General features: G+C 35.5%; 2 protein-coding genes across 3 annotated transcripts; both read left to right on the top strand.

Moving 5' to 3' along the window:
- Window positions 1-5,217: 5,217 nt before the first annotated feature.
- LOC111381199 lies at window positions 5,218-7,398 on the top strand. Its single transcript, XM_023004948.1, has one exon. The coding sequence runs from the start codon at window positions 5,422-5,424 to the stop codon at window positions 7,207-7,209; it is 1,788 nt and encodes a 595-aa protein (XP_022860716.1). The 5' UTR covers window positions 5,218-5,421; the 3' UTR covers window positions 7,210-7,398.
- Window positions 7,399-10,093: 2,695 nt separating this feature from the next.
- LOC111381198 (dynamin-related protein 3A-like) lies at window positions 10,094-20,921 on the top strand. 2 transcript variants are annotated; one of them, XM_023004946.1, is made up of 21 exons: window positions 10,094-10,585; window positions 11,075-11,357; window positions 11,460-11,488; window positions 11,585-11,686; window positions 13,367-13,435; window positions 13,521-13,580; window positions 14,068-14,181; window positions 14,500-14,548; window positions 14,739-14,848; window positions 15,242-15,334; window positions 15,456-15,548; window positions 15,642-15,779; window positions 17,243-17,350; window positions 17,617-17,688; window positions 17,827-17,869; window positions 18,203-18,351; window positions 18,456-18,599; window positions 18,682-18,753; window positions 19,080-19,132; window positions 19,753-19,852; window positions 20,252-20,921. In XM_023004946.1, the coding sequence occupies exons 1-21, from the start codon at window positions 10,223-10,225 to the stop codon at window positions 20,525-20,527; spliced, it is 2,520 nt and encodes an 839-aa protein (XP_022860714.1). In that variant the 5' UTR covers window positions 10,094-10,222; the 3' UTR covers window positions 20,528-20,921. The 2 variants fall into 2 exon arrangements, with proteins under 2 accessions (XP_022860714.1, XP_022860715.1); XM_023004947.1 differs by lacking the exon at window positions 18,682-18,753 and having other exon boundaries at window positions 10,095-10,585; window positions 20,252-20,881.
- The last annotated feature ends 1,542 nt before the right edge of the window (window positions 20,922-22,463 follow it).

Here is a 22,463-nt window from a genome sequence, read left to right as displayed (position 1 = left end):
TAGACTTCTTTTATATTTCAATCAAATCAAACGCTAGCTTTAGCCGGCTAATTTTTCAGATTAGAGGACTGTCTATTTGTTGTACTAAACTTTTTAAACTTACATTAGTTTGTTAATTTTAGGGTGTGTTTGATTGTCAATATTTTTCATAAAAAATGTGTTTTTTTTTTTTTTTTTTCATATTTTTACTTTTGTGCTTTTTGATTGACTTTTTTCATGGAAAATATTTTTCTACTTTTGATTACGTGATCATATTTTTTTGAAAATTAAGAAAAATATTTTCCTTACGAGTAGGATTTTTTTTGTTTTGTTTTGTTTTGTTTTTTTTTTTTAGGGAATTCAGTTTTTTTCCCCTCTTTCATTGATCCACTCTCTCTCACCTATCCATCAATGGAAACGGACAAGTATAATATTTTTTAGATTGAAAATTAAATTAATTAGATACATTTAATTGACAATTTTTATGCAAATAATTTACATAGAATTTATATTGTTTTTATGCAAATTTCATGTTTGCAATGAAACATAATCTTATATTAAACAATTTACAAAATAAAGCTTTGTGTGTTGATGTTTTGTTCATATGGTCCTCATGTTTTAAAGTTACAAAGAATATGAAGAAAATAAGATACACCATTATGGTCACATGGGCTACAAGGTGAAGGTTAAAAAATTTGTCCCGTCCTCAAATGGAGCCAAAAAAATTAGCACCGATGGTTGACAGGGAGAGGCGGAATTCGCCGCCCCATCTCGGGGCACAAGGTACCTCGCCTTGAACACATCTCGTAAAGAAAAAAATTAAAATTAATTTTAGACAATTCACCCGTTAAAAATTCATTTTGAATTAGTATTTTATTCTTTAATAAAATATAACTCGAAGATCTGAAAATGTGAAAAAAAATAAAACGGGATAAGCCGTTGTCCTGCCCCGAACCCTTCCCACTGTCATCCCTAGGCCTACATGGGTTAAAAGAATATCGATGTCACAAGCACCTCGATTTTGAGTGAATTTGGACCATTCATAATTCAAATAATGTTCATTCTATGAACCCCGCCCCGAACCTGACCCACTGCCATTCCTAAGCCTACATGGGTTAAAAAAGTATCGATGTCACGATCCCCTCGATTTTGAGTGAATTTAGACCATTCATAATTCAAATAATGCTCATTCTATGATGGGTAGGAAAATAACTCTACTTCCCTCCCATCAACATAAAAATAATAAAAAAAATAAAATACATTTCATCAATTATTGTGCAAATATGTACTCGTGTTTCCCACAAAAAAAGTAAAAATAAAATATCACATTTCATCAACTATTGTATAGGTATGTACATGTTTTCCCCTCATTTTCACAATCAATGTACGCCTAATTTTGTTCGACAAACACTTTTTTTTTCCCTCTCTCATAGTGAGTAACATTGACCCACACAAGAGACATCTCCTTAACAAAGCAACATGCATTGTCTTCAAGTTATCCTACTCCTTATCCCAATATCTTTATTGCATTATCCCATACGCTTGAGGGGGGGAGTTTGCTCTTTTTCGAATAATCCCTCTCCTCAACTCTTCCTCCTAAGTCATATTAGCTGGTTGGAGATGTTGATATTGAAAATCATTGGGGACCTAAGTGTAAGTCGTCGAACTGCTAGAACTCAAAGCTTTTTTAATATGCAAAACAAAAACGTAATTGTTCGATATATAAGTTTTTTAAAATGAAACTAAAGAGTTTTGAAAATATCATACTTTTCGCGGTCTGGATAAAGTATTCAAAGTAAAATAGGAACTGAGATCAGATAAAGGACAATGCTTATCGCAGATGGTATTTTGTGCTTAATTTTTAAATCAAATGGTTCAATCTTGCTCTTATCTTCTATTTGTCGTGACTCACACCTCAAAATTTTGAAGGCATTATGTGTTAGACAAGTCCCTATCAATCATCGACTATGGATGACAAAAATACTTGTCAAATCCGTTTAATCGGGTAATCTGGTCAGATACAGGGCGGGGAATTCCCCCCCCCCCAAGACGGGTACAGGTACAAGAGGCCCCCGTTTAATTTTATTATTATTATTTTTTTAAGAATTCAATACTTTAAATAGAAAAAATCTACCAAATTTCATTAATTCTAACAGAAAATGACAACTAAAATTATCTAAGAAATATGATAAGTAATAAAAATATTAGTTTATCAAATATATTTGAATAATTTAACTTTTAAAAATAAATAAATTAATTAAAACATTTAACAACTATATGGAGCACCACCTTGCCTTAATGGAGTAACGGGGCGGAAAAATGAACCCACATCACTTCTTTGCCATCCCTATCCTCGACTATATTGAGTATTAAATAGAATATGAGTGACAAAAATAAAATTTTGGTGAAAAGGAAGGGGGCCATAGTGTAATTAGCCGTTTTACAGTTTCCTCATATCTCACTGTATAAAACGGAAAATTTGATCTTATCGCATCCAAAGAAGAAAATCAAACAGATCTAACAGTAATCATGAATGTAGAAGAAGAGGTAGAGCGACTCAAAGAAGAAATCAAACGACTCGGAAAACCCCAAGATGATGGCTCTTACAAGGTACAATTCTGTAAATTGTCTTTCACTCATCGCATTCAGCATATGATTACATAGATTATGTTCTCATATTTTCAATGCTTTAGAAAAAGAAATAAAGAATCAAATCAGCTTTGATTCGATCTAGGCCCGTGTCAATTTGATCCAGATGATGATATTATTTCCAAATTATTTACTACTTCTGGGTATGTTGTTTTTACTTTTGGGGATTTCTAATTTTGTGTTGTACTATTGATGTAAACAAAGGTGAGAGGAAGGAGAGCTAGACTGCACTTCATTAGTTATTGGTTTCAACTAGATAGAAGTTTTCAATATTGTATGATATGTACATTTTTGTTTTTTTGTTCAAAAATCTTGAATTGATCTTGGTCACAAACTACTTCATTTAATTCGTAAGATAGAGGATACAGTTAGCATTCTTATGGTTGAATAAACTATACTAGAGGTATTGAGGGGAATATAAGCAAAAACCCTGGCTCTTTTATTCTCTGATCACGTCAAATATTGTGTATCAAACGTGCCCGTATTGTTTTTCTCGTTTGTATGCACCTTAGATTATCAATGACTGTGTACGTGGTTTCTGCTTTTGTTGTTGATGGTTTTGTACGATGGAGTTAATGATGTGGAGATTAGTATAAATACATGGAGGAATAGTGCTTTTTGGTGTAAAGATGCCTATCTGGTAATGATGATTTCTTCTTGTGTTCAGACAAAATAAAAAGGAGAAGGAAATTTTGAAAATATTGGTTGATTTGAATTATTACATATCTAGAGAAGGTGTTACCATGTTGATGTCTCTTGGAAGCAGAGGTTACTTGAACTAAGGGAAAGGCATTCCTGCCTTTATTACTTATTTACGTTTATTTCTATTATCTGACTAGTATTTGAGCTAGTAAAAGTATTTCTTGGAGAATCGAATGTTTTAAAATGGATCACAACAAAGGCATACACTGAATGAACTGATATTGAGTGATATCAAATGTTGGTTTCATAGTGTGGAGATTCTTAATAGATCATTGTTGCTTAGGATGGAGAGTCGAATGTACAGAGAGTTTACTAATTGAGAAATACGTTATTGGCTCGTTGGTAAGGTGTATTATATATTAGAGGACAGTATTAAGGAAGACAAAGAAGCTAACATATTATATATTGTACTCAACATTCTTGTCTAGTACTTTTTACCATAACATGCACTAAATGAATAATTTGGTCATCTCCAGTATTAAGGTGTATTGTTCAGCGGCGTTGTTTCTTGAAAACCTATTTTGGCATGACGAGATATAGGACAGCACAAGGGTAGAGAAGATGCATCATGCAATATAATGCGATACAATTTTCATAAATGATGGCTTCCAACTTGCTTTACATGTAAATGGCTGTAACTGTCTTCTTTCTTTTTTAACTGAACCTTATTGCTTTAAAAACAAATTATAATATAATTACTTGAAATTTGGCCTATTACGCTATAAATGGATGATGAATAAAATTCATATAATGAATGTTTGATCATGATCATTGATTAATGTTCTACGAGAAGTATGGTTCTTACAATGGTTATAACTAATAATTTTGTGATTCATTTGTCAGTAACTATAGAATCCTACAACCTAATGACTTGATTATTATCAACTGTGCACCATTTTATTAGTCTTTGCTACATGAAATCTTCCATCTTCTTACATGAAGATGCACAAATTCTTTTATTTTTCTTAATTAGAGAAATTTAAACGTATAGAGTTGATATCACCTCTGCTCTGTTTTTGATTTGAAGGTTACATTCGGGGTGCTGTTTAACGATGACAGATGTGCAAACATCTTTGAAGCACTGGTTGGAACATTGCGTGCAGCAAAAAGGCGTAAAGTCTTGACATACGACGGGGAACTTCTGTTACAAGGAGTTCATGACAATGTCGAAATTATTCTCAAACCCACACCAGAAGCAAATTTAACACAAACAACAATTCAAAAATCTAAATTTAACCCAAAAATTTTGGGCGTCGCGAAGCCTATCCAGCAGAATCCTATTTTTGCAGATTCTGGCGTCGTCCGGTCGACCCATGGTCACGGACCACATGGGTTGAACTCCTCTTCACCTGGCGCACCTTGTGCAGCAATGGTTCAACCCCAATTTCGCCCAGAAGTTGATTAATTTATTAGTGCAATCAGTGGCTTGTGCAAAAAATTCGAGCAGTCCATTGTTTTCGAAGTGCCCAAGTGTGGCGCCGCCATTGGGGGAGGTGAGGGGGTTTGACTGGTGGTGGAGTTCGGTGGTCCAGGTGGCGGGTGGTGGTGGAGTTTGGAGGAAGAAGGCGATGACTGTGAAGGGGATGAGAATTGAAGAAGATGGTGGAAATTTTTTAATTTGGGTCATTTTTCGCGTTTTCTGATTTTCACAAGTTTTGTACACAAAACAGTCAAAACGACATTTTGATCGTTTTGTGTTTTCTTCATAATTTTTTTTTTCGAGAAAGCGTTTTCGAAAATAGAAAAGAGAATGCGTTTTCATCATTTTGAAAAATCGAAAATAGAAAACGATCTGAAAATAGCAAAGAGAACATAAATAACTCAATTACAAACAAATAGCGTTACTTGATAACTCATCATGTAGATATAAATTGCTATGTAAAGATGGCACAATCAATGTCCCAAAGTCAAGACTCTCCTTCACATTACGCATTTATTCTCATCTCCCCAACCCTTTCCCCCATAAACATCATGACTTTACTGTAAAAACCCGGGCCCTTTTTCGTCCACAAGAAAATCCTCACTCTTCTTCTACTCTCCATCCCCAACCCACTCACAAAACGAAGCAGAAATTAGAAGGGAAAAAGAATTATGGAACAATCATTTTTTCCGACAACCACCACTCGATCGGAGGCTTTGAGGTGGCTGGCAATCGCCGAAAAATTGTTGTCAGCGCGTGATTTGCTTGGAAGCAAGTCATTTGCGACCCGGGCTCGGGATTCTGACCCGACCCTTTTGCAGTCGGAGCAAGTCCTCGCTGTGACTGACACGCTCCTCGCCGGTGACCGGCGGATCAATAATAACCAGCTTGATTGGTACTCGATTCTTCAAGCACCCCTCCAGTGCCATGACTCGGAGCTTATTGCAAATCAGTACCGCCGACTAACCCTTTTATTGAACCCTCAGAAGAATAATTTCCCCTTTGCGGACCAGGCGTTTCGACTGGTGGTGGACGCGTGGTCGGTGCTCTCTAACCCATCGACGAAATCGGTGTACGATAAGGAACTGGGTTTCCATCTGCAGCAACAGCGCGACCCGTTTAGCTCTGCGTCGGCTCATGAGCATTTGACTATTCCTTCAATGCAGCAGAACTTCATTTTCTTCGGAGGAAGCAGCAGTAGTGCAAGCCCTCATGTCACTCAACCACCGGTACATGCTAGCAGTACTATTTCTGCGAGTCATATCCCTCAAGCACATGTCGTAGCTCCCGATCCGATAACTTTTGGGTCGAGTCCTGAACAAGTGAGTAAGCAACAAGTACATGGCTTTATTAATTTTTCTTCTGGTGGTAATATAGCTTTTGGGTCTGGGTCGGGATCTGTTTCGACTCAAGAACAAGTGAATAAACAGCCACAACAAAGTTACCCTAGTTTTATTGGGAATGTAGCTTCTGCGTCTAGGTCAACTCAGGAACAAGTGAATAAGCAGCCACAGCCAGAGAAAAATTATTCAAATGTTACAGATAAAAGTCATAAAACTAGTCAGGATACTGCTGCTGATGAGAACATAGAAGAGGTGGAGAGAGTGGATGCACCCGCAGGTGATGGTGTGCCGACTTTCTGGACTGCGTGTCCTTATTGTTATCACATGTACGAGTATCCCAGTGTTTACACTGACTGTACTCTGCGGTGTCAAAAATGTAAAAGAGCGTTTCAGGCAGTGGCTATTCCATCGCCACCGCCAATCGCAGATGGACAAGAGCAGTACTTCTGTTGCTGGGGATTTTTACCGTTGGGCGTTTCAATGGCAAATTTGGAGAAAAATCGAGCTGCAGCTTCGCAGTGGTCCCCGTTTTCGCCTATGTTTACTTCCCCACAAATGCCGAATGCAAATAATAAGGGTGGACGGAAGAGCTCAGCTCCTAGAGTATATATTGATGATGATGATGATGATATTGTGGAACTCTCAAACTCGAGTGGGTCTGATGATGATTGGAAGAATGGTACGGAGAAGAAGAAAAAGAAGAAGAAAATGAATAGTGTTAAAGGAAAAGGAGCTGGCAGGAAGCCAAATAAAAATGTGAAAAAAGCACAAGTTGATAAAGCTAAAAATGTGAATGTACAAGATAAATTTGTAGCTTCGCTGGACGTGGAGACGCCTAGTAAACCAACTGGTGAGCCGAGTAAGAAAGGGTCTGCGGCTAATGCACGGAAGCAACCTGGGAGAGTTGCAAAGAACTTTGGGAAGTTGGATTTGAATGTGGAATTTAGCAATGAAGTTGAGGAGCCTGCTCCCAGGGTGAACCAAGGAAATGGATCAGGACGCGGAGAGGATGACAACATTGAAGGGAATGGGTTTTTCGAGGGTCTTGATGAATTCCTAAGCAGCCTTCCGATTCTTAATGTTGTAGGTGATGACAAGGTTGTCAAGGCTGCTTAGTGAATTAATACCCTTTTTTTGTTGTAATTGTAGGCTATAATAATGCCGTCGATGCTGCTTAGGATAGCAAGACCCTTGTAATTTTCGACTTGTAGTAATGGATGATGTAGACCAACTCATGCATTTCGTTTGATGGTTTTATTGTGGTCCAGTTCAATATATATATGTTCCATGTTGAGTGTTTTTCGATGTGTGGATGTCAAAATTAAACTATTATTTTCAGTCGATTCTATTTGTTAACTACGAAGTAGCTCAACCAGGTTGTAGGCTTTGAATTTAGTACAACAGGAAATTAGACGATAACGTGTCTTTCCTTTTCTGCTTATGATTTGTGTTTATTTAGCTTATAACATAATCTCCCAGTTGGTTCTTATCTTTCTGCTTCGAGCAGGGTAAGTGACTTATTGGTATGTCCATCTGCTAATTCAGGTATATGGATTTTTTCCTCAGTCAGTGAAAATTCAGTGAATTTACTATAATAATTGATATTTTCCACTTAGCTTGAGTTTGGTGCTATACTTCTTACAGCTGCAGAATCTGTTGATTTTGGAAATGTGCTTGAAAAATTGCTCTTGAGGTGATTTTAATTCTTGGTGGGATACATTGTGTGCTAGGAGTGCTATTTTGTTAAAGAAATGCTAATTGTGGATTTTACTTTCGATCTTCTTTGACAGATGAAGTGGCAAATCAGATTGAAGAGAACGTTGGACATCATTGTATCCGTAATTGTTTCCATTGGTTCCACAATTTATATGTTGTTACGTGAGCTAGTATTTGATTGTGTTCGCCTTTTTATGTCATTATGAGTGCATTGCTTCTTTCAATGTACCAAGTACTCTTTGGATCCTCTTTCTTTTCGGCTGCTTGCAAACCTGCAGGTTGATATGTTCAGTTTTCTCTGTTGATAACTGTGAACCAGGGACGTGCTTTCTTCAGTGACATGAGGCCATCTTTCTGAATACTCAAATATTCTCATACCTCTAATTTCTCACGTATGAAAGTTGTTGGGGAAGGGGGGGGGGGTGTTGATGGGAGGAACAAGTTTTTCAGGTGTTTCCTTGAATATTGAGTGTGTGCAGGCAGGCAAAATGGTTTGGTAATCCTAATATGGACTCATTCTCAAGGGGAGAGTTAAAATAGCCGTCAATATCTTCCATCAACCAGCATCATCAAAGAATGCATATTCTTTTAAAGGGGCAACATCACTGGACTGGCTCTGGAATCTGTTGTGACTTTATTGGGAAATTCTTAAGAGACCGGGAGTAGCATAGTATGGGAGAAATTATGGGTTTGACATTGCGGTAAAGAAGATCGAAGAGATGTGGAATGAGAAGAGGCTAAAGAAATGTCATCATCTCTTTTATTTCTTGAAATCTCTAGCAAACGACATTTTGGAATGTGAATTCTCGAATTTTGGGAAGAAATCGTGTTCTCCTTTTTGTGGGAACTTCAGTCAAGAAAAATTCTCTGCATGTTGAAAATATATTTAGTTTGTTCTTCACAGCTGCTGTGGAGGCATTCACTCCTGCATGTTTTCCAGTAGCTTTCAGCCTTTCGTTAGAAAACTTAGAAACTCACTGGTGTTGGAGAACGAAGATGATTCCAGGGCTGTGAAAGCTTGGTATTCACAGAAGGTAACTAATTTTTTTTAATCTGTTTATCCTATGGGTATGGCAATACATTTTGCATCAGAATGAGTGGTTCACTGGTAAGAAAATGCTATCCCAAACAAGCAACGTTACTAAAACCTTTACAGAGACCTGCTTTTGTTTATGATTAGGGGAGGTTTTTGAGATATTCTATTGCCGAATTCTACCTTGATTGATCACAGGATTTCAATGTATTGAAGACGGCGACATCAAGAAATACCAAACAAGACATTTTTAGATCATGGAGAAGTATTTCAAACAATTCAAGACGTAACAAATGATGAGAAGTCTTTGTTCGCCTGGGTAATGCTAATGATAAAAACTGCATCATGTTCTCATCTTAACATTTTTAATCCGCAATTCCTCGAGGTTCCTTGGAGGAAAATTTAGCATTTTTTTTTTTTTTTATACCGTTATAAAGGTCAAAACCAACCACCCTTATTGACTAAGAAATACAGAATTACGTATTTATCTTTTTGACATCTAATACACTAATTTTGAAAGAAGGATATTTATGGAAAATCAACTAATTTTGAGTTAGCCCCCATTTGGTTTTGATTTTTCAAGCCTAAAGATCAATTTTGTAACTGTTACTTAACATAGTAAGTCGTCATTTTTTATTTCGTCACTTACAGGTGAGATCCACTTTTCTCTTTTAACGATTAAAAAATTGATTCTCATATCAGTACCAATCAGGTCCTTAGACTTTTACGGTTGGAAGGGGCCCACTTTCAGTCCAACGGTCCAATTTTTAATGAAAAATTGGTGAGAATTTCCTCCAAACAATTTTTAATGAAAAACTTTTTATTTGACTTTAGTTGTAAATTTTTCCTTTAGAAATTGTATAATTAATTAATTGCAGAAATTATTAAATAAATATAGTACTTTATGATTTTAGATATTTGATATATATATTAAACAATTCTTAGAATGATTAAAAATTTAAAATAAAAATTAAAAAAAAAAATTTTAGACGTAGGCTCGTAAAGTTTGTTCTCCAAGCTTAGCTATGCTTTACTTTTTTCAGAATACATATTTTTACATCGGTTTAAGTTTAACAACCTTTTTGACAGTTTGGAGTAATATTGCAAATTGTTGAAAAGATTTTAGACCAAATTGTTGAAAAGTAAAAGAAAGTAATGAGATTGTCAATGTACACAAAGGTTGGGACCAATGTTGTAATTTATCCAATTTTGTGTTCCTTAAGCGCTACGATATTGTCCCACGGTACAAATTCAAATTCCCCAGCTTGCTTGCGTCCATCCTCCGCCAGCTCGCTTTAAACCCAAAACCCCGAATCAGCGTAGGGTTTGATTTTTTCAGTCGTCTCCATTTTTATTAATTTTTTAGATCAATTTATCAATATGAGTGGAGATCAAGTGGTTTTTTCTACTAACGCCGCAGCGGCGCCACTGGGTCACTCGGTGATTCCGACGGTGAACAAGCTGCAAGATATCTTCGCCCGGGTCGGGAAAGAACCCACAATTGAGCTTCCGCAGGTGGCGGTGATTGGAAGCCAGAGCAGCGGGAAATCCAGCGTCTTGGAGGCACTAGTTGGCCGTGATTTCTTGCCCCGGGGCAATGACATATGTACGCGCCGTCCGCTAGTGCTACAGCTCGTCCAGACCAAGAGGAAGGCTGGCGGGACTGAAGAGGAGTGGGGGGAGTTCTTGCATTTACCGGGGAAGAAGCTATTTAATTTCGACGAAATTCGCAAGGAGATTGAGGTGATTTTTGGCAGAATTGAATTTTCACATTTAGCGCCTTCTTTACGTGTTTGGGAGTTAGTGATTCATTATTGCGAAACTTGAGAAAAGCAATTATGCATCTATTGTGGATATTAAAAAAAAAAAGAAAAAAAGTAAAGAATTGAATGATGAAAACTTAAAAAGAATCAGATGAATTTTATAAATACTGGGTAATTTGCCAATAAACCTAGGGATTTTGCCCTTTCCCATAACGAGCTGTTTTCAAGGATAATTACACATTTTACGCTAAGTTTTAGCCTGCCTTTTGCTTCTTGATGTGTCCCAATACTATCAATATATGGGCTTTCTGGCAAGTTTCGCTTGAGGTTTTATTTACTAATGAGATAGACCTATAAAAAAAATTAGTATTAAGATAGGATTTTGAGAATTTGGACTTTCTCCATAGTCTCAGAAGCTTCTGTAATGCAGTGGAACTATTCAATAACTGATCATTGGCAATGATATTAGGCTGAAACAGAGAGAGAAGCTGGAGGAAACAAAGGCGTTTCAGACAAGCAGATTCGTTTGAAGATTTTCTCGCCAAATGTTCTCGATATTACTCTAGTGGATTTGCCTGGCATAACAAAGGTCCCTGTTGGCGATCAGCCTTCTGATATCGAAGCACGTATTAGAAAAATGATAAATTCATACATTAGACCTCCAAGTTGCTTGATATTAGCTGTTACACCCGCAAATTCTGACTTGTCTAACTCGGATGCTCTTCAACTGGCTAAAACTGCTGATCCTGGGGGTAGGCTCTGCACTTAATATCTTCATCTACCAAAGAAACCTATTACCAGGATGTTATTGCACTTGGATTCTCTAGCTCATGAATAAACTTTTCTATTGGCAGGGTCTCGAACAATTGGTGTAATTACTAAGGTGAAATTTGTTTGTTAAGAAGTATAGTTGTTTGTGTTGCTCTCTTATTTTTTTTCCCCTTAAGACAACTATGCATTGTTTTCGTTGTTGCATCAGTTGGATATCATGGATAGAGGTACTGATGCTTGCAAAATTCTGCTTGGAAAAGATGTTCATCTTCAACTTGGTTACGTAGGTGTTGTGAATCGTAGTCAAGAGGTAATATTTCAGCTTCAGATTGATGGAATATTGATGCGAGTTACGTTTTATTATATCTTGTCAAAGTGATGGTCATACTTTCTAAACTCAAGCGGTTTGCAAGTAAATTAGTACATTTATTACTGCCCTCTTCTCTCGACAATTTCAATCGCAAATTTGGAATTTATCTTATGTTTAATGATGTCCGTATGAGTGACATAAAAATGGTAGCTGTTTTATTGTGCCCTTTCTGGTTAATTTGGTTCACTAGACACATGCTTTATATGTAGATTTGTGTCTTTCTATTTAGTACACAATCAAAAGCTGAGGTAATGGAGATGGCTAAATGAGTATGTGAAATTATCTTCTCCTTTGCAACACATTATGTACATGTATGCCTTTCTCAAATAAGATTGTCAACTATCTTCTCAATTGCACTATATTATATATGATGTGTTGTCTTTCTTGAATGATTTATTAATCAAATATTTTATTATTTTTAGAAACCATTTTTCCCTGTTCAGGAGTGATCTACATCTCAGTACATTTATTTTTGTTTGATTACCCGAGAATTGAGACTCCTCTGTCCGCTTATGTTATCTTTCAAATTTTCCTTGCTTTGGTGCCAGCATCACCATTATATGCAGAAAATTGTTTCGTTCTATGATTTGTTTTGGATTTTTTTGGCAATTTCGATGCAGATCAGTATTAATTCAAACTACAAAATATAGTCAAGCAAATGACTTGTAAGATGCTAAATTGATGACGATGTTAATGTTTCAACAATTTTGATGGAATTTAGCATTTGCTAAGGCTACAAATATGTGATCAAGTAGATGATTGTTAGAAGCTGAATGGATGATGATGTCCTCAGAAATTTAGTTGGAGCAAGAGTTAACATTTAAAAGGCGATACTCTGTAACTGCATGTTTGTAAATAATGGAAAGGTCAGGCTCAAATTTAATCCAAATTTGAAAATTAGCACTGCTGTACAGTGAGAGCTTGAGGAACTAGACTTTATTTGGTACTTGGAGAAATCTGAAATCCAGTTATCTTTTTATTCCCTTTCAGATTCCCAAACAGAAACAGGAAAGAGAATTGATAAGAAATGAAAATTCTCTGCGCTCCATGAAATTAACTTTTGTACTATTATATTAAAATATGAATACTCCAGTTTGCGAGATCAATGACAATAAATTATAGTCAGATAAATTTATTTGTAAATTTATTTATGCAATGGAGAAATAGGGAGAAGTTCGGGTTATTTGTCCTAGCTGCCTATCTTCTAGTTAATTCCGTGGCGTAACTTAGTTTAGCTATCCTGTATATATACCTAATTTCTAGTTGCTTGTTGTGATTGAGATTCGCTATTTAGAAATATAAATAAATTAAAAGAAGGTTGATGTTTTTCCTTTTCAAGAATTCTACACACCATTTTTTTCAACTTTGTTATTTTCTAATTCCTGCTTGAGAAATATATGCAGATCGATTGAAGGAACATGATGTGAGATCACAATGATGTTGAGGAACCCAAGGGGACATGTTTAATGACATTGGGGAAATTTAAAAATACTTAAAAATCATAACTGACTAGAAAACTGTGTTTTTGTATAATATTTGGTTGCAGAAGTTATTGGTTATTTTAAGGCCATGTTACGTCTATATATTTCTTACTAGTTGGGCCATACCTTCCATAAACAGGATATTCAGATGAACCGCAGTATCAAAGATGCTCTTATAGCCGAGGAGAAGTTCTTTAATAGTCATCCGGTATGACCTTAATCATTTTCATTATTAGCTTATATCTTGATTGTCTTTGGCTTGTCACTCAGATCATTAACTTTCATTTTTATAGGCATATAGGGATCTTGCAGATCGTTGTGGGGTTCCTCAGTTGGCAAAGAAGTTAAACCAGGTAGATATTTTGAGACTGAGTTGCAATTACTTTCCTGTAATATATCTTCAGAAATACATTGCCCTTGTTTGACACATTACATGCATGCCATTATTGCATATTTTGCCTACCTACTCCCACACACCCAGATGCCATTCTGTTCATGTGCATAATTTTGGCTGCATGATGCACTCACGTGCATTTATATCTTGGAGATGTGTATGCACGCAGTAGAATGCAGTCTTGGACTGATGTCTTTTATACCCATTTTACCGTATAAGTTGCTCTAAGTAACATCTCAATGCAACAAAACTTTATTATGATATGAAGTGTTTTTTACTTGCTTGTGGTCACTATCATTTTCACAAGCATTTAATTTTTTTTTAATATTTTGTTAGTTTGTGAGGTAATGAGATACAAGCTTTCTTCTATTATTCTTATGATCAATATTATGCTTCATCAGAAAAATGTGACGAACAAAAACTGAAGTTTGCTGCTTGTTCTGCAGATTCTGATACAACACATCAAGACAGTTCTTCCTGTATTGAAGTCACGAATTAGTACCGAACTGGTTTCTGTTGCAAAGGAGCATGCTAGCTATGGAGAGATTTCCGAATCAAAAGTTTGTTCTAATATCTCGTTGGATGATTTTATTCTGGAATTCATTTAATAGCAGATCACCTCATTTATTTGGTTCAATCCTTTTGTACTTTGGCATTTTCAAAATAAAGAACTGTTTTTACAGGGGCAGACCATGAGGATGATAAATAGTTCATAACTCTCGCTTTACCTTTTCCTTCCCTCACCGATTTATTTCCCGGAATACGCAAATATTAGCAATTGCAAATGCCTGCAATTCATAGAATGATCTGGTTTCACATTTTAAAAACAAAGAACTATTTTGAATCTTGATTATTGATCTCACATTTTTGTGATGCAGGCTGGTCAGGGAGCATTGATACTGAACATTCTTTCAAAATACTCTGAAGGTATATGACCTTCTCTCCCCCCCCCCGGGCCCCGGTGGAGAATATCATGGTTCCAATTAAATGTATTTTGTATTTGATTGATTTCTTGCTGAAGTTTCCAACACATTCACTGGATGCCACATCCTTCTAAAGGATTTTAGTCAATGCCGGGTCTTAATAATGTTGTTTCGGTTTTCTGTGTTGCAAACAGCATTCTCTTCGTTGATAGAAGGAAAAGATGAAGAAATATCAACTTCTGAACTGTCTGGTGGAGCAAGAATCCACTACATCTTCCAGAATATATTTGTGAAGAGCTTGGAGGTATGTATCATTGATGTGAATGTACTGGACATTGATATTTTAGATTTTTCTGAAACTGATATTCTAGCGAAAATGATTGAGTTTTTTATTTTACTTTTCCATCTTCTGCCCTTTTTGGTCAAAGTAACCTTTCAGTACTCCATGCATTGTTTTTATTAAACTTCTATTAAAATGGAGATATTGTTCTTCCCTGAAGAAATGAGGATACATGTACAGATAGAAGTAAAAAGGTGATCTAGAGGACTTCATTTGGCAAGGGAAACAGAAGAATTTCTTGGCGAGATAGTTGTATCTTCTTCCGTTCATTTTTCTCTTATTTGCCTGTGCTTTTCAGTGTCATCTCTACAATATTAATAAACATTAAGTTTAACCAAATATGAATTTTATATGCAGGAGGTAGATCCATGTGAGGGTTTATCTGATGATGACATCCATACTGCCATCCAAAATGCTACTGGCCTTAAATCTGCATTGTTTATACCACATGTATGTTCTTATTTTGCTATGTAATCTTTGATCTTTAAAATAATCTGAATGCTTTATCCTTTAGTATTTTGGCCTTTCAATCTGAGTCAGCATGAAAGTAAATACAAAACGAAACATGCAGGTTCCATTTGAAGTTCTTGTTAGGAGACAAATAGCTCGTTTGTTGGATCCAAGTCTTCAATGTGCTCGGTTTATTTATGATGAGCTAGTAAAGGTTCTTTTTTTTTTTTTTTGGGACAAATTTCTAGAGTCTCATGGGTGCAATACATCTTAGTGTCTGGACATTAACCTGAATGGTTTCTTTCAGATGAGCCATCGTTGTATGTTGAATGAATTGCAGAGGTTTCCTGTCCTGAGAAAGCGCATGGATGAGGTTACAGGAAACTGTTTACAAGACGGCCTTGAGCCATCAGAGACAATGATAGGACACATTATTGAAATGGAGGTATACTTGCACACAGATAATCAATTTTTCCGTGTAGCTTCTCATGTTTAATTTTGCTCCAATATCAAATAGATCTATAAGCGAGAGGATCAATGTAGATTCACTTTTCCTTCGAGTATTATAGTTAGATGAGTCCACTTCCAATCATTTTGGTGATTCTATGATTCCTGTTACTCTTTTGACGATTTCTGGAAACTATAGCCTTCCCCACTTGCCCACCCTCTCCCCCCTCAACCTTGAGCAGTCTTCTTTACGTGCACATTTTTACCCTCGGTTTGTGTTTCAAATATGCAATGGATCTGTCAGTGTCCCCTATTCATTTCTTGCCACATCGTCTCCATTTTTGCTGTTCTTTCAAAATAATGTATGTATCTTAGGCTACTTTTTCCAACAAGTAAATCTTTATTAAATCATTGACTAAAGTGTGACCATTTACACAAGGAGAGTAGAGTTAAAACCAACGTTCTCATCCATATACACACACTTTGCATCCAGTCTCAAACACATGTTTCTCAAAATCGAGATCCTGTACTCAATCCGAGAAGGTTCAAGAACAGAGTGACGCTCAAAGTTAAGAAATAGTTGTCAAATTATTTCCTGCCTGCTTGTTTTTGAGATTTCTCTTCATAATATATGAAATTCTCTATTATCTGGAGTTCTTTAAGATAGCTATTGATTGTTCGGGATAGCTTAATTGCTAAAAAGTTGAGGTCAAAGTTGATAATAATTAATTTTTACCTCATATTTCATGCCCACAACATTTATCGACTTTTTCAATTTTTATCAAAATCTGCTAAAACTTATATAAAAAGCTTTGTCAAACATAAGTTCTAGGTATCTTTCTTAGCTATTGTATTTGTTAATGCCATTGCATTCTTTTCTCTTTTTCTTGTTTTTGTTTTGGATGCAATATTTTTGCAGCACTATCCACAAGTTTCAGCTGTATTGACATTATATATGACGAAGGATTGGGGCCTTTTATTCCTTTATAATTTTTAACCTTTTACTGGTGTGGAGCCTGAATTTGACTAGTTTTTGGACTGCTAATACATGTATGATGGAGAAACAACGTGCAGAATAGGCTTGTAGAGTCTGTTATATTATTTTCTGTAGAGCTTTTGTATCGTAGAAATATGACTTGCTTTATGCATAAATTTGGAGCCATAATTACAGTTTATCTTTTTCTGAATTTGCATTGTTATTGTCTACCATGATATGCAAAAAAGGGGGAATTGAATCTTTTACAATTTCGAGAAAACATTAATAATATAGATTTTAATTTGTTCATCGAATTTTTTCGCTCATCCTGTGTCAATGACCTTCGTTTATCTTTTGTACAATCTTTTTATGCTTCACCTGTAATTTGGCTCACTTTTTACCGTTGTTCTGCAGTATTATTTGTTTGAGTCATTTTTTCCCTTGAGCATATGTAGATTGCTTGAATCTAATTATTTTGGTTGCAGATGGATTACATAAATACATCGCACCCAAATTTCATTGGTGGTCGTAAAGCTGTAGAGGTGGCACGACAGATGACCTCCAGGGTCGCTGCCCCAGTTGCTAGGCAGAAGGTAAAATTATTCTTTGTTGTAGTGATTGGTTTGCATCTCTGTGTTCCCATTAGAAATGGTTGAGTTAGAATAGGAGATTACAGAAATATTCTTATCTAGCTTATATCCTCATCTAGTTAGGAATTAATATTTTCTTTTACCTTTTTCTTCTATAGATTGGATTATATTTGTATAAATAACCCTTATATTGGATGAATAATATGAGAAGATTCAGCCTATATTTACAATATCCTTTCCCTAATTTTTTATTTGCATTTATCAACAAGGATGCAGGAGATTCAGAGAAATCACTGAACTCCGAAAGAACTGCAAAATCTCGTGGAAATCTTCCTGAGCAGGTAGGCTATTCACTAACATCACACATCTTGTTGAGTTGTTATGTTGTTCAATTTCCAAGAACATCTATTTGTGATTTCATTATTAGAAAGAATAATTGTTTTTATTGTTTTGTTGTCATGATTTGCATGGAAAAACAGGGTGTTCGACCTGTGGCAGATGCTGGGAAAACTGCCCCATCTGGTATTCTATTTTTTAGTGGAGAAGAATCATAATCTTTTTTAATCTTTAATCATGATACTGGGAAATATCAATTCTACCAAATGCTTAGCTTTTCATGATAGAAGAAGCGAGAACTTCTGCAGCTAATTTGTTATTAATGTGATTATTAACCTGATTACATAAAATGAAGTCAATAGTCAGCATATATTACTGGTTCTTCAGCAAATGCTTTATCTGGCATGGCCTTTTGTCCCACTTGTATTTGTGTACAAGTAGCTTACCATGTTATTCTTCGAATAACTGGTAGATAACTACTACTATGAAGTCTAATATTGGTACATACGGTTTAATCAGGAAACGGCACTTCTGCAACATGGAGAATATCATCAATTTTTGGTGGGTCTGATAATCGAACATCCGCTAAAGAAAATTCAAATATCAAGCCAGTTAGTGAACCTGTTCAGAGTATGGAGCATTCTGTTTCATTGATTCACTTGTGCGAGGTATAGACATGGGGTACTCTCCGTTATCTTTGGTTACTTATGTTTCAAGCTTGAAATCTGCCTTGCATATTTTCCTAAGCAGCTTTGTGTTGTTCTTGATGAAGCCCCCAATCGTCCTGAGGCCCTCAGAGACCAATGATCATGAGGCCATTGAGATTGCCATTACGAAGTTATTATTAAGGTCATATTATGACATTGTTCGGAAGAACATTGAGGATTCTGTACCTAAAGCAATTATGCATTTTCTGGTAATTGGCTATCAGTTTCATAAATTATGTCATTATGTTTTTCTGTTCCTTCAATAGTAAATGCCGTGAATTTTATTCTCAGGTTGCACACTTTTCAATAGTTCATTATGCAAGTCATATTAATGAAGAAGTTCTGCATTCACCGGACTATCGTGTTGAGTTTTTTAACATTTTTTTGTTGGACTTGTTAGTTGATTATATACTTTTGATTACTTATCTACATCTTGATCTCAAAGACCTTAAGAGTTATATAGCTTTGTCAGCCTTAATTTGTAAACAACCTCCCATACAACACATTGAACGGTTTAAGTTTGTGTAACTTTCATTCCAGCCTGTCTCCCCTTCATTTCTTTTGTGGGGGTATTTCTGCATGTAATATTTTCATTAATATTTCATGAATTTGCTATGATTTTTTCTAGTATGAAAGGAAAATTCTACACATGCTTACAATTCTGTATCCATGATTGATAAACTTCCCAGGTAAACCACATGAAACGAGAGCTCCACAATGTTTTCATCAAAAAGCTTTACAGGTATGCCCTGTTAAAGTATTTTATTATTTTGATGGGAGAACTAGCCAAATCCTTAAACCATGAAATTGAAACTCCCATCTTCCCAAGATGGAAAGAGATGAATAGGAAGAAATTCAAGTGGAAAACATGTGGCAGAAATAAACAAACTCGAGGAAAACAGTTTGTGGGCCTAGATGAAAGACTTCTCTCTTTTCTTTCTTTTCCTTTTAATCTGTTGTGGAAACCAAACAAAGGCAGAACTCCGGATAGAATGATATATGATGAGTTGACACTGTCTTGTAAACATGTAATTTCTTGAATATATTAACCATTTCTTTATTTCCTGATCGCTTGGAAGAGGACAAGAGAACCCTTCTTTTTCCCAATCCAAACATAATTTTAGAAAAGAAACACTAGGTTAAAGAGTTGGGTTATGGTTTTAACTTTTGCCAGGAAAAGTAGCTTTGCTGGATGGGGGTTCAGCATTTCGTTCCAATACGGTGTTTTATGTTCCATAACTGTCGTTACATTCTGGAAGGAGATTAATTATTTGGCTTGGTTTGAACAAGGGAACAGCTAGCTGGTTGTTTGCTAGAAATCTGTCATTTACATAAATAGTGATGCTTGTATGTTATTGTCAGAGAAAACCTTTTCGAAGAGATGTTACAGGAGCCTGATGAGGTATCCATGAAGAGAAAGCATACCCGAGAGAGACTTCGTGTTTTGCAGCAAGCTTTCCGGGTGAGTTGGTGATTCCTCCTTTAATAGAAGAGAAATGTTCTGGCTCTGCCATTTTTTCCTATATGTATGGGGTGAGTATACAAATGGCAGATATTTGCAGTCACATGATTATCTAGGTTCGAAGTTGGACGTGATTATTTTCTGTGAGAATCAACATGGTTGGTCATAGGTTTTTCTTCTTTTTTGTTGATTTCCCTCTAAGAATTTTCCTCCAGTGCATCTTTAATTATTCCAGTGTTTGACTCCATTTAATTTAACCGAAGATATGCAATACCATATGTTTAATTTGTCTAGAACATACAATCTGTTTAATCTTGAATCGTTCTGCAAAATTCTTTAAGCAAATGCTTCATATCTGGAAAGTTGTGGTTTCAGTGAACTAACTTCTATACTATGTAGACATTAGATGAATTACCACTTCAAGCTGAGACGGCAGAGAGTGGCTTAAATACAGACCCGACAGGCCTGCCAAAGATGAATGGACTTCCATCATCGTCTTCGTATTCTTCAACCATTAGTTCAAGCGAATCATATACTGCTTCTCCCAAAAATCCAAAGATCCGGAAGTCATCGCATTCTGGGGAGCTGAACTCGCCATTCTATTCTAAGCCAGATTCTAGCGGTGGTGGACGCAACTCAGTTCTGGGTCTTTATCCTACTGTTGATATTTACTGATTGGAAGAATGCATTCGACCAAGTTTGTCGAGAACACATGGATTTGATGACTCTCTATCCTGCTTTCTTTCAAGAGGTGGCTCCTACTCTTGGATCAGGTGCAATAGAGAGTTAGTATTCTAGTGACACGAGCTTTGTTTTTTGCATACCCACACGCATGCATATTTATATACAAATGTCAAAGTATTGCTTTTAGAAGCTCCAACAAATTTGGAGCCATTGCTATCTTTCTCGGATGATTTGGCTGTTGCCTTTTATTGTTCTTATAATAGTGTATATGTTTGAGAAATTGTGTAATTTTATCCAAGTATATTTTTCACAGCCAGAGCATTCATTATCAGCAAATTTGAACAATTCCTGAGTTGGGTTTAATTTGTTGTAAAATTTAATTTCTTCTAGGAGCATTTTTCAATTTTCCTAATCGATGCTTTATTCTTATTTAGATGTATTTCTAGTGGATTGAAAATGGAATTGGAATAAAGGGGTGAACAATAATTTTGATTGCTTTGATGGTCGAGTCCTTTGAACCTAAGAATGAATATGCTGGGAACACATGGATAAAAATTCTTCAAAATCTACGGTTTTATGATAATTTTTTTTTTTAGACTTCTTTTATATTTCAATCAAATCAAACGCTAGCTTTAGCCGGCTAATTTTTCAGATTAGAGGAGTGTCTATTTGTTGTACTAAACTTTTTAAACTTACATTAGTTTGTTAATTTTAAGGTGTGTTTGATTGTTAATATTTTTCATAAAAAATGTGTTTTTTTTTTCATATTTTTACTTTTGTGCTTTTTGATTGACTTTTTTCATGGAAAATATTTTTCTACTTTTGATTACGTGATCATATTTTCTTGAAAATTAAGAAAAATATTTTCCTTACGAGTAGGATTTTTTTTGTTTTGTTTTGTTTTGTTTTTTTTTTTTTAGGGAATTCAGTTTTTTTTCCCTCTTTCATTGATCCACTCTCTGTCACCTATCCATCAATGGAAACGGACAAATATAATATTTTTTAGATTGAAAATTAAATTAATTAGATACATTTAATTGACAATTTTTATGCAAATAATTTACATAGAATTTATATTGTTTTTATGCAAATTTCATGTTTGCAATGAAACATAATCTTATATTAAACAATTTACAAAATAAAGCTTTGTGTGTTGATGTTTTGTTCATATGGTCCTCATGTTTTAAAGTTACAAAGAATATGAAGAAAATAAGATACACCATTAGAAATATGATAAGTAATAAAAATATTAGTTTATCAAATATATTTGAATAATTTAACTTTTAAAAATAAATAAATTAATTAAAAAATTTAACAACTATATGGAGCACCACCTTGCCTTAATGGAGTAACGGGGCGGAAAAATGAACCCACATCGCCGTCCTCAAATGGAGCCAAAAAAATTAGCACCGATGGTTGACAGGGAGAGGCGGAATTCGCCGCCCCATCTCGGGGCACAAGGCACCTCGCCTTGAACTCATCTCGTAAAGAAAAAAAATTAAAATTAATTTTAGACAATTCACCCGTTAAAAACTCATTTTGAATTAGTATTTTATTCTTTAATAAAACATAACTCGAAGATTTGAAAATGTAAAAAAAAATAAAACGATATAAGCCATTGTCCTGCCCCGAACCCTTCCCACTGTCATCCCTAGGCCTACATGGGTTAAAAGAGTATCGATGTCACAAGCTCCTCAATTTTGAGTGAATTTGGACAATTTATAATTCAAATAATGTTCATTCTATGAACCTCGCCCTGACCCTGACCCACTGCCATTCCTAGGCCTACATGGGTTAAAAAAGTATCGATGTCACGATCCCCTCGATTTTGAGTGAATTTAGACCATTCATAATTCAAATAATGCTCATTCTATGATGGGTAGGAAAATAACTCTACTTCCCTCCCATCAACATAAAAAAATAAAAA

The sequence above is a fragment of the Olea europaea genome, unplaced genomic scaffold (genome assembly GCF_002742605.1).
Source record: "Olea europaea var. sylvestris unplaced genomic scaffold, O_europaea_v1 scaffold2267, whole genome shotgun sequence".
Lineage (NCBI taxonomy): Eukaryota > Viridiplantae > Streptophyta > Magnoliopsida > Lamiales > Oleaceae > Olea > Olea europaea.
The sequence above is the reverse complement of the archived record's forward strand: the minus strand, read 5'-3'. Positions and strand labels throughout refer to the sequence as shown.

Excerpts from the sequence above, each read along its gene's own strand:
- LOC111381199 (XM_023004948.1), top strand. The coding sequence starts at position 5,422 with ATGGAACAATCATTTTTTCCGACAACCACCACTCGATCGGAGGCTTTG.
- LOC111381198 (XM_023004946.1), top strand. The coding sequence starts at position 10,223 with ATGAGTGGAGATCAAGTGGTTTTTTCTACTAACGCCGCAGCGGCGCCA. Across the intron at positions 17,351-17,616 it reads CCCCAGTTGCTAGGCAGAAG|GATGCAGGAGATTCAGAGAA; the intron begins GTAAAATTATTC and ends TTTATCAACAAG. Across the intron at positions 19,133-19,752 it reads TTCATCAAAAAGCTTTACAG|AGAAAACCTTTTCGAAGAGA; the intron begins GTATGCCCTGTT and ends TGTTATTGTCAG.